Genomic DNA, 12,236 nt, shown 5'->3' with positions numbered 1-12,236 from the left:
AGCAACAACAACGCCCACCGCCACCAGCAACAGCAACAGCAACAACCGAGAACTCACCACCACGCCGCACCACCAACACCAGCAACAGCAATCAACGCATCAACAGCAACAGCAACCAGCAACAATATCACCACCACCACCACCACCAACAACTTTAGCAACAACAACCACAACCACAAACAACAACAACAGCAACAACAAACTCAACACCTACACCAACAACAACAACACCATCAGAAACCAACAACATCAAACAACAAGAACTCCACCACCAACACCACCAACAACAACCACAACACACCCACCACAACAACAGCAGCAACAACAAGACACTCCACCACCACCAACACCACCAACAACACCACACAAACAACAACAACACAACCAAGAACTCTCCACCACCACCACCACCAACAACAACACCAACACAAGCACCACCACCAACAACAACAACAACAGCACAACAAGAACTCTCCACCACCCCACCACCATAAACAACAACACCATCCTGAAACTGGCAACAACGGCAACAACAAGGGCCTGCTCCGCCACCACCGCCACCAGCGCCACCAACAACAACGCCATCGCAAACAACAACAGCAGCAACGAACTCTCCGCCACCACCACCAACGCCACCAACAGCAACAACAGCAGCAACAACAAGAATCACCACCACCACCGCCAGCACCACCAACAACAACAACACCATCACAAACAACAACGGCGGCAACAACAAGAACTCCTCCACCACCACCACCAACACCAACAACAACAACCGTCACAAACAGCAACAGCAGCAACAGCAGAACTCTCACCACCACCACCACCAACAGCACCATCACCAAGCAACAACAGCAGCAACAACAGACTCTCCACCTGCCGCCACCAACACCACCAACAACAAACAACACCATCACCAACAACAACAGCGGCAACAACAAGGCCTCACCGCCGCCGCAACACCACCAGCAACAGCGCAAATCACCAGCAAGCAAGCAGCAGCAACAAGCAATGGCAGCAGCAACGGCAAGCGGCAACGGAACTCTCCACCGCCACCACCACCGGCAAGCAGCAACAACAACAACAGCAAGCAACAGCAGCAACGCAAACCGGAATATCACCACCGCCAACAACAACGCCGTCGCCAGCGCAACCGGCAACAACGGCAACCAGCGGCAATGCCAGCAGCAACTAAGGGCACCTCCACCGCCACCGCCACCACCACCACCAACGCGCCACCAACAGCAACAACAGCAAGCAACAACAACAACAGCAACAACAGCAACAACAACAAGAACTCTCCTACCACCACCACCACCACCTCCAACAATAACAACGCATCTCTGGCAACAACGGCAGCCAACAGCAGAACTCTCCGCCACCGCCGCCAACCACCAACAACAGCAACGCCATCTGCAAACAGCAACCTTGGCAGCAACCAAGAACTCTCCGCCGCCGCACCAACAACAACAACACCATCACAAACAACAACAGCCGGGCAACAAGCAAGAACTCTCACCACCACCAACACCGCCAGCAACACCACCAACGCCCACCAACACCGTCACCAACAACAACAACAGCAATAACAAGAACTCTCCTGCCACCACCAACACCACCAGCAATAACACTGCATCTGAAACAACAACGGCGGCAGAACTCTCCTCCACCACCACCGCCACCAAGCACCGCCAGCAACAACAACGCCATCACCAGCAACAACGGCAGCAGCGCAACAGAACTCCACCACCACCACCACCAACAACGCTTAACACCGTCACAAACAACAACGGCAGCAACAATAAGGCTCCGCCACCACCACCAACACCAGCACCGCCAACAACAGCGCAACACCATCACCAACAGCAACAACAGCAACAACAAGACTCTCCCCGCCAGCACCAACAACAACACCATCGCAAACAACAACGGCGGCAACAACAAGAACTCCCACCACCACCACCAACGCCGCCAACAACAACACCATCTGCAAACAACAACAGCAGCAACAGCAAGAACTCTCCGCCGCCACCACCAACCGCACCAGCACCAGCAACACCATCACTGAAACAACAACAGCAACGCAACAACAAGAACTCTCCACCAACCAACAACAACAACGCCATCGCCAGGCAGCAACGGCGGCAACGATGGAACTCCGCCGCCGCCAGCGCCGCCAAGCAAACAACACCATCGCAACAACAGCAACAAAGACTATCACCACCAACACCAGCAACACCACCACCTTTCTCAACACCAACAACAACAACAACAACAACAGCAGCAACAACAACAGCAACAACAGAACTCTCCACCACCACCACCACCAACGCCAACAGCACCACCGCAACGCAACAACAACAACAACAACAGCAACAGCAGCAACAACAACAGCAACAAGAACTCTCACCACCTGCCAGCCCGCAACAAGCAACAACGCGCAAATCACAAACAACAACGGCAGCAGCAACGGAACTCTCACCACCGCCAACGCCACCAACAACAAGCAACACCGTCACAAACAGCAAGCAGCAGCCACCGCCACCGCAACCGCCGCCAACAGCGCAGCAACGCAATCACAAACAGCAACAGCAGCAGCAACAGCGGCAGGCGCCACCACCGCCACCAGCACCAACAACACGCCATCCTGAACAACAACGGCAGCAACAAGCAAAGGAACTCAACACCACCACCACCGCAGCACCAGCAACAACAACACCATCACAAAAACAGCAACAGCAGCAACAACAAGAACTCTCCGCCACCACCACCACCAGCACCAACAGCAAGCACCATCTGAAACAACAACGGCAGCAACAACAAGAACTCTCACCGCCACCACCGCGACACCAACAGCAACAACACCGTCACAAACGAACAACGGCGGCAAGCAGGCAAACCAGCAACGCCATCACAAACAACAACAGCAGCAACCAATATCCTGCGCCACCAACGCCGCCAACCGCGGCAACGGCTTTACCGACTGCGAAACCAACGAAGCAGCAGCAACAACAGAACTCCACCGCAACACCGCAGCAACAACACCATCTGCAAACGGCAGCAAAGCAACGGCAAAAGCACCACCGCCAACGCCACCACCACCACCAGCAACAACGAAGCAGCAACAACGCCATCGCCAACAACAGCAGCAGCAACAACAAAAGAACTCCCAACACCGCCGCCAACACCAGCGCAACAACAACACCATCTGCAAACAACAGCGGCAGCAACAACCAGAACTTTCTCCCAACGCCACCACCAACACCACCACCACCAACCAACAACAACTTGACGGCACCGTCGCCAGCTTTAACAACGGCAGCAACGGCAGGAACTCTCACCGCCACCGCCAACACCGCAGCAACAACGCCATCTGAAACAGCAACAGCAGCAACAAACAAGAACTCCCAACACCGCCAGCACCTGCACCACCAGCAGCAAGCGAGCAAGCAACACCATCACCAGCAACAGCAGCAACCTTAACCAGACTCCTCCACCGCAACAACAACACCATCACAAAACAACAACAGCAGCAACAACAAGACTCAACACCACCAACACCGCCGCCGCCAGCACCGTAACAACAAGCACCATCACAAACTAAGCAACCAGCAGCAACAACAAGGGCGCCAACACCAGCAACAACAACACCATCACCAACAACGGCAGCAGCAACAACAGAACTCTCCACCACCACCAACACCTTTCAACAGCGCAACAACGCAAAACCCAACGGCAGCGCGGCAACAATAAGAACTCTCCACCGCCACCACCAAACACCACCAACAACAGCATAACACCATCGCAAACAACAACAGCGGCAACAACAGAACTCTCCTGCACCAACACCGCCAACAACAACTAACCATCTGGCAACGAAGCAACGGCAACAACCAAGACGCCACCACCACCACCAACACCACCAGCAACAACACCATCGACAACAGCAACGGCAACAGCAGAACTCTCCTGCCACCACCACCACCAACACCGCACCAGCAACAGCAACACCATCGCAAACAACAACGAAAGCAGCAACAAAGACTCTCACCCACCACCACCACCACCAGCACCACCAGCGCAACAACAACGCCATCTTCCAACCAACCAGCAGCAACAACGGAACCAGCACCGCCACCAAGCAACAACAACACCATCTGGAAGCAACAGCAACAGCAGCAGCAACGGAACTCCAACGCCTGCCACCAGCGCACCACCACCAGCAGCAACAACAACAACACCATCTGCCAACAACAACGGCAGCAACAACAAGAGCTTTCTCCACCACCACCGCAACACCACCAACAACAACAACGCCGTCACCAAACCAACAGCCAGCGGCAACAGCAAGAACTCTCCAACGCCTGCAAGCACTTACCGCCGCCAACGCCAGCAACAGCTCATCTGAAACAACAACGGCAGCAACAACAGAACTCTCCAGCACCACCAACACCACCACCGCAGCAACAACAACAACAACACCATCACCAGCAACAACAGCAGCAATGACAAGAACTCTCACCACCACCAACACCACCAGCAGACAACAACGCCATCTGGGCAACAGCAAGCATTGGCAAGCAGGGCTTTCTCCACCGCCGCCGCACCGCAGCACCACCAACAGCAACAGCACCGTCACCGACAACAACGGCAGCAACGGCAACCAAGACTGCTCACCACCGCCACCACCACCACCGCCACCACCACCATCACCGCAAACAACAACAACGGCAACAACAGAATATCACCACCACCACCACCGCCACCCCCAACAGTAACGCAAATCGCCAACGTTGACAACGGCACCAGCAACAACAAGAACTCTCACCACCGCCACCGCCAGCACCAGCAACAACAACACCATCACCAACAGCAACGGCGGCAACAATGACAGCTCTCACCGCCACCGCAATACCAACAACAACAACACCATCGCAAACAACAACAGCAACAATAAGAATATCACCACCACCGCCACCACCAACACCACCAACAACGCCGTCACCAGCAACAACAGCAGCAACAACAAGAACTCTCCACCACCACCACCTGCAGACACCACCACCACCACCAGCCTTAACACTGCCATCACCAACAACAACAGCAGCAACAACAAGAACTCTCCACCACCACCACCACCAACGCCGCCAGCAACAACGCATCACCAGCAACCAACGGCAACAACAACAGCAGCAACAACGGAATATCACCGCCGCCACCGCAACACCACCAGCACCAACAACAACAACACCATCGCCAGCAAGCAACGGCGGCTTAGCAAGAACTCTCCACCACCACCACCACCACCACCAGCAACAACACCATCACCACCAACCAACCACCAGCAACAGCAACTGACACCACCACCACACACCACCACCAGCACCAACAACACCACCACCACCAACAGCAAACACCATCACCAACAACAACACCACCACAACAACAGGACCACCACCACCGCCGCCGCCGCCACTGACTGCAGCAACGCCTCGCCAGCAACAAACGCCGTCGACAACAGCCAGCAACCGGCAGAACTCTCCCACCACCACCACCTGCACCAGCAACCAGCAACGCCACCACCAACCAAACTGACAGCAAACAAAACACCGCCACCACCGCCACCAACACCACCACCCGCCAGCAACAACAACGCAATCACCAACAACAACCAGCAGCAACAACCACCACCACCTGCCGCCGCCAACGCCGCAAGCCGGCAACGTACCATCACCAGGCAACAACAGCGGCAACCAATAAGGCCACCGCCACCGCCACCAGCACCAGCAAACGCAGCGACGCCGTCGCCAGCAACAAACGGCGGCAACAGCAAGGAACTCCGCCACCACCGCCGCCACCAGCACGCAACAAGCCGACAACATAATGCCAGCAACAACGGCGGCAGCAACAGAGCCTCTCCCACCACCGCCGCAACAGCACCATCAACCATCACGCCCCAGCAACAACGGCACGGCAGCGACCAACTAAGAACTCTCCACCACCACCACGCCACCAACACTACGCGGCTTAACCGACTGTACCGTCACCAGCAACAACAGCAGCAATTTCTCTCACCCACCACCTGCCGCCACCAACGCCGCAGCAACAGCAAACGCCGTCACCAGCAGCAATGGCAGCCTTAAGGGCTCTCACCACCACCACCAGCACCGCAACAGCAACACCATCCGCCCAACAACAGCTGGCAGCAACAGCAAGAACTCTCACCACCCGCCACCACCGCCGGCACCGACAACCAAGCACCATCACCGAGCAAGCACAACGGCAGCAGCAACAACGGCAGCAGCAACAACAGCAGCAACAAGACTCTCCACCACCGCCGCCAGCACCAGCAGCAACCATCACTGACGCAACAGCGGCAACCGCCGCTCTCACCACCACCAGCACCGCCAACAACAACCTGCATCTCCCGGCAAGCAACAGCGGCGGCAACGGAATACTCCACCACCACCGCCGCCGCCAGCACCGCCGCGGCAACCGGCAATGGCAACAGCAGCGAAAGCAGCAAGAACTCCCACCACCACTGCCGCCGCCGCCAACGCCGCCAGCAGCAACGAAGCAACGGCAACATTCAGCGGCGGCAGCGGGCTCCGCCGCCGCAACGCAACTGACAACAACGCCATCCGCCAGCAACCGGCGGCGGCAACAGCAAGGACTCTCCGCCTGCCGCCAGCACACCAAACAACACCGTCGCCAGCGGCGGCAGCGGCAGCAAGAACTCCGCACCGCCGCCGCCAACGCCGCAAGCAACAACGCCATCGCCAGCAACAACAGCAGCAACAGCAAGGCGCCACCACCGCCCAGCACGCCAGCAACAACGCCATCACCAACAAGCAACAGCGGCAACAAGCAACCCCAGGCTCGCGCCGCCACCGCCGAGCAGCAACACCGCCAGCAAGCAACACCGTCGCGGCAAGCTGGCAACGGCAACAACAGAATGCTCACCGCCGCCCACCAACACCAGCAGCAACGGCACCGTACGCCAGCACCAGCAACGGCGGCAACCAATAAGGGCTCTCACCGCCAGCCATCCGGCTGACTGGCTTGAGCAACAACGCTCTCCCGCCCGCCTGCCAACGCCATCTTCAACAACAACCGGCGAAAGCAACAAGCAAGACTCCTCCGCCGCCGCCTGCAACAGCACCATCCAGCAACAACAGCAACAACGGCTCTCACCACTGCCACCGCCAGCACCGGCCAGCAACGGCTTACCGTGCGCCAACAACAGCAGCAACAACAAGGCTCTCCACCACTTCACCACCAACGCCGGCAACAACGCCATCACCAACAACGGCAGCGGCAAGCAACAGGAATATCACCGCCTGCCACCACCACCGCCAGCAACAGCAACAACCAGCAACAGCAACGGCAGCAACAACAAGAACTCTTTCACCGCCACCACCACCAGCACCACGGCAACAACAACACCATCACCAACGGCACCAGCAGCGGCAACAACAAGAACTCTCCACCACCGCCGCCGCCGCCAACGCAACAGCAACACCATCAGCCAGCAACAACCCCAACCGAAGCGGCTTAACCAAGGCTCTCCGCCACCACCGCCAACGCCGGCAACAGCAGCACCATCACCAGCAACCAGCAGCAGCAGCAACAACAAGAACTCTCCTGCCACCACCACCAACACCAGCCGCCCAGCAACACCATCACCAACAACAACAGCAGCAGCAAGCAAGAACTCTCCTACGCACACTCTCTCTACGCCGAGCAACGAACGCCAGCGTCACCCGGCAAGCAAGCGGCGACGGCAACCAGGACTCACCTGCCAGCAAGCGGCAACGGCAACGGCAACGGCGGCAACGACGAAAAAGCGGCAAGCAAGGACTCTCACCACCGCCACCACCAACTGCACCAGCAACAACGCCATCACCAGCAACAACAGCAGCAACAACAAGAATATCACCAGCAACGCCGCCGCCGGCACCGCCAACGAGCAGCGCCATCACCAACAACAACGGCAGCCTTGACGACGAGACTCCGCCACCGCAACAGCAGCAACAGCAACAACACCATCACCAGCAACAGCAGCAGCAACCATCACCACCACCACCACCGCAACACCAACAACCAACACCATCGCCAGCAACAACAGCGGCAACAACAAGGCCTGCTCACCACCACCACCCGCCACCAGCACCACCAACAGCAACGCCGTCACCAGCAAGCAACGGCAGCAACAACAAAGGAATATGCCAGCAACACCACCACCAGCACCACCAGCAACAACGCCATCACCAGCAACAACGGCAGCAACAACAAGAACTCTCCACCACCACCCACCACCAACACCAGCAACAACAACACCATCACCAGCAACAACAGCAGCAACAACAGAACTCATCACCTACTGCCAGGCGCCGGCTGACGGCAAACAACGCCATCACCAACAACAGCAGCAGCAACAACAGAGCCTGCTCCTGCCACCAGCACCAGCAACAACAACCATCTGCCAACAACAGCAGCAACAGCAAGAACTCCACCGCCACCACCACCGCCAGCATACCAACAACAACACCATCACCAAGCAACAACAACGGCGGCAACAACAAGGAATATCACCACCGCCGCCGCCACCAGCCAACAGCAGCAACGGCAACAACAGCAGCAACAACAGCAACAACAGAACTCTCCTGCCACCACCGCCACCAACACCAACAACACCCATCACCAGCAACAAGCAGCAGCAGCAACAACCACTCACCACCACCACCACGCCACCAACACCACCAACAACAACGCCGTCACCAGCAACAACAACGGCAACAACAAGAACTCTCACTGCACCGCCGCCACCACCAGGCGCCACCAACAAGCGACACCGTCGCCAGCAACAGCAGCAGCAACGAAGCAAGGACCTGCTCACCGCCGCCACCAACACCACCAACAGCAACACAGGCTTTATCGCAAGCAACAGCGGCAACAGCAAGGCTCTCACCGCCGCCACCGCCGCCAACACCGGCAACAGCTTAACGCCATCGCCAACAACAACAGCGGCAACAGCAAGGAACTCTTACCACCGCCACCACCGCCACCGCAGCAACAGCAACCAGCAGCGAAGCAACGGCAGCAACCAGCAACAGCTCTCCACCACCACCACCACCACCACAGCAACAACAACACCATCACCAACAGCAACGGCAGCAACAACCAACTGAAATATCCTGCACCACCGCCAGCAACGCCACCAACAACAACGCGTCGCCAGCAGCAGCGGCAACGAGCAACCGGCCCACCGCCACCGCCGCCACCGCCACCAACAGCAACCGCCGTCGCCAGCTTAAGCAACCGGCAGCAGCAACAGCTCTCACCACCACCACCGCCACGGCGCAACACCGCCAACAACAACACCATCACCAACAACAACAGCAGCAACAACAACAGCTCTCCACCGCCACCGCCACCACCTCCCAACAGCAACAACACCATCACCAGCGCCCAGCAACGGCGGCAACAGCAACAGCAGCAGCAATGGCGGCAGCAACCGCCGCCAGCAACAGCACCAGCAACATCGCCAGCAAACCAGCCAGCGACTGGCAACAGCAACGGCGGCAACAGACAGAATATCACCTGCCACCACCACCACCACCAACAACAACACATCCGCCAACAACGAGCGGCAGCAACAACAAGACTCCGCCAACCGCCACCGCCAACAACACCATCAACAACGGCAGCAACAACAAGAACTCCACCACCACCACCACCTGCAACAGCAACAACAGCAACAACAACAGCAGCAACAACAGCAACTCACCACCGCCGCCAACACCACCCAACAGCAACCGCAACGAAGCGAAACGCCGTCGCCAACAACAGCAGCAACGGCAATGGCTCTCCCGCCGCCACCGCCACCAGCGCCGCCAACGAAGCAAAGCACCATCACCAGCAACAACGGCGGCAAACGAAGCAGGAACTCGCCGCCGCCTGCCAGCACCGGCAGCTTGGCTTGCCATCACCAGCCAACGCCGTCGCCCGGCAACGACGGCTCTCCACCACCGCCGCCAGCCACCAACAACAGCTGGCTTAACCAACAACACCATCACCAACAATAACCAGCAGCGAGCAAGCAACGGCTCTCCTGCCGCCGCCGCCACCAACGCCGCCAGCAACAACACCATCACCAACAACAGCAGCAGCAACAGCAAGAACAAACCACCACCACCACCAGCACCATCACCAACAACACCATCGCCAAGCAACGCCGTCACCAGCAACAGCAGCAGCAACAACAAGAACTCTCACCACCACCGCCACCGCAGCAACGCCACCAGCAACACCGTCACCAACAACAACGGCGGCGAGCAAGCAACAGCATCACCGCCACCGCCAGCAACGCCATCAACAGCGCAACACCGTCGCAACTAAGCAACGGCAGCAACAGCAAGAACTCTCCTGCACCACCAACCAGCAACAACGCCATCACCAGCAACAACAGCAGCAACAACAACAGCCTCTCCGCCACCACCACCACCACCAACCACCAGCAGCAAGCAAGCAAGCCGCCACCGCAACGCCACCAACAACAGCACCATCACCAGCAACAACGGCAGCAACAACAAGAACTCACCACCACCACCACCAACGCCACCAGCAGCAACCAACACCATCACCAGCAACGGCAGCAACAACAGAACTCTCCACCACCACCACCACCCACCAACGCAACAACGGCATAATCGCCAACAACAGCAGCCGGCAACGACGGAATATCACCGCCGCCACCACCAGCACCGCCGAAGCAAGCAATGACACCGTCGCCAACGGCTTAACGGCGGCAGCAACGGGAACTCTCCACCGCCACCGCCACCAGCGCCACCAGCAACAACATCGCCAACAACCAAGCAGCAAGAACTCCACCACCACCACCACCAACACCAACAACAACACCACCACCACCAGCAACAACAACAGCCGCCGCCGCCGCCAGCACCGCAACAGCAGCGCCATCACCAACAACAACTGGCGGCAGCAATGGCTATCGCACCACCACCAGCACGCCGGCAACAACAGCAACAACAACAGCAGCAGCAACAGCAGGCTCTCCACCACCACCACCACCAGCACCGGCAGCACCATCACCAGCAACAGCAGCAGCAACAACAGAACTCCACCACCACCGCCACCAACACCACCAACAACGACGCCATCACCAACAACAACCAGCCAGCAACAACAAGAACTCCACCACCACCAGCACGCCACCAACAACAGCATCGCCAGCTTCAACAACAGCAGCAACCATCAGAACTCTCACCACCGCCACCAACACCAATGACAACGCAAAGTCGCCAACAGCAGCAGCAGCGGCAGCGGGCTGCCACCTGCCACCACCAGCACCACCAACAACAACACCATGCAACAACAACGGCGGCAGCAACAAGAACTCTCCTGCACCACCGCCAGCACCGGCAACAGCAACACCACCGCCAGCAACTAACCTTAATCACCACCACCGAAGCAACGCCGCCAACAACAACCGTCGCCAACACCGCCAAGCAACCAACGCCATCACCAGCAACAAGCAGCAGCAACAACAAGAACTCTCACCGCCACCGCCAACAACAACAACAACAATAGTAACGCTCTCCACCGCCACCGCCACCACCAGCAACAACAGCAACTCCTCACCACCACCACCACCAGCGCCCAGCAGCAACAACTCATCACCAGCAGCAACCAAACCGGCTCACCACCGCCAAGCAACGCCGCCAGCAGCGCCGTCACCAACGCCGCCAGCAACACCATGCTACCAACAGCAACAGCGGCTGGCAACGGTAAACAGAACTCACCACCGCCACCACCGCAGCCAACGCCACCAACAGCAACACCCATCACCAGCGACGGCATAATCGCCAACAACAACAGCGGCAACGAAGCAAGGAACAACGCCACCAACACCAGCAGCAAGCAACAACGGCAAACGGCAACAGCAGCGGCAACCACCACCACCACCGCCACCAGCAACGCCACCAGCAACAACGCCATCATCCAGCAACAACAACGGCAACAACCAGGGCATCACCACCACCAGCAACAACAACACCATCGCCAACAACAGCAGCAGCAACAGAACTCTCCTGCACCACCACCAACAGCACCAACAACACCATCACCAACAGCAACGGCAGCAACAGCAAGAACTCCGCAACGCCAACAGCAACCATCACCAAGCAACGGCGGCAGCGGCAACAAGAACTCTC

General features: G+C 57.9%; 1 protein-coding gene across 1 annotated transcript in view; it reads left to right on the top strand.

The window, feature by feature from the left end:
- LOC121876505 (ras-interacting protein RIP3-like) overlaps nucleotides 1–10,199 on the top strand; it is a gene marked incomplete at both ends in the record, with an annotated part of 18,539 nt that extends 8,340 nt beyond the window's left edge. Inside the window, 3 exons of the mRNA XM_042381635.1 lie at nucleotides 6,403–7,018; nucleotides 8,836–9,035; nucleotides 10,149–10,199. Coding sequence (XP_042237569.1) covers nucleotides 6,403–7,018; nucleotides 8,836–9,035; nucleotides 10,149–10,199 — 867 coding nt within the window. The remainder of the gene's footprint in view (nucleotides 1–6,402; nucleotides 7,019–8,835; nucleotides 9,036–10,148) is intronic.
- Between the last annotated feature and the right edge of the window lie 2,037 nt (nucleotides 10,200–12,236).

The sequence above is a fragment of the Homarus americanus genome, unplaced genomic scaffold (genome assembly GCF_018991925.1).
Source record: "Homarus americanus isolate GMGI-L3 unplaced genomic scaffold, GMGI_Hamer_2.0 scaffold322, whole genome shotgun sequence".
Taxonomy (NCBI): Eukaryota; Metazoa; Arthropoda; class Malacostraca; order Decapoda; family Nephropidae; genus Homarus; species Homarus americanus.
Note: the sequence above shows the minus strand (reverse complement) of the source record. Positions and strands in the feature narration are given on the sequence as shown.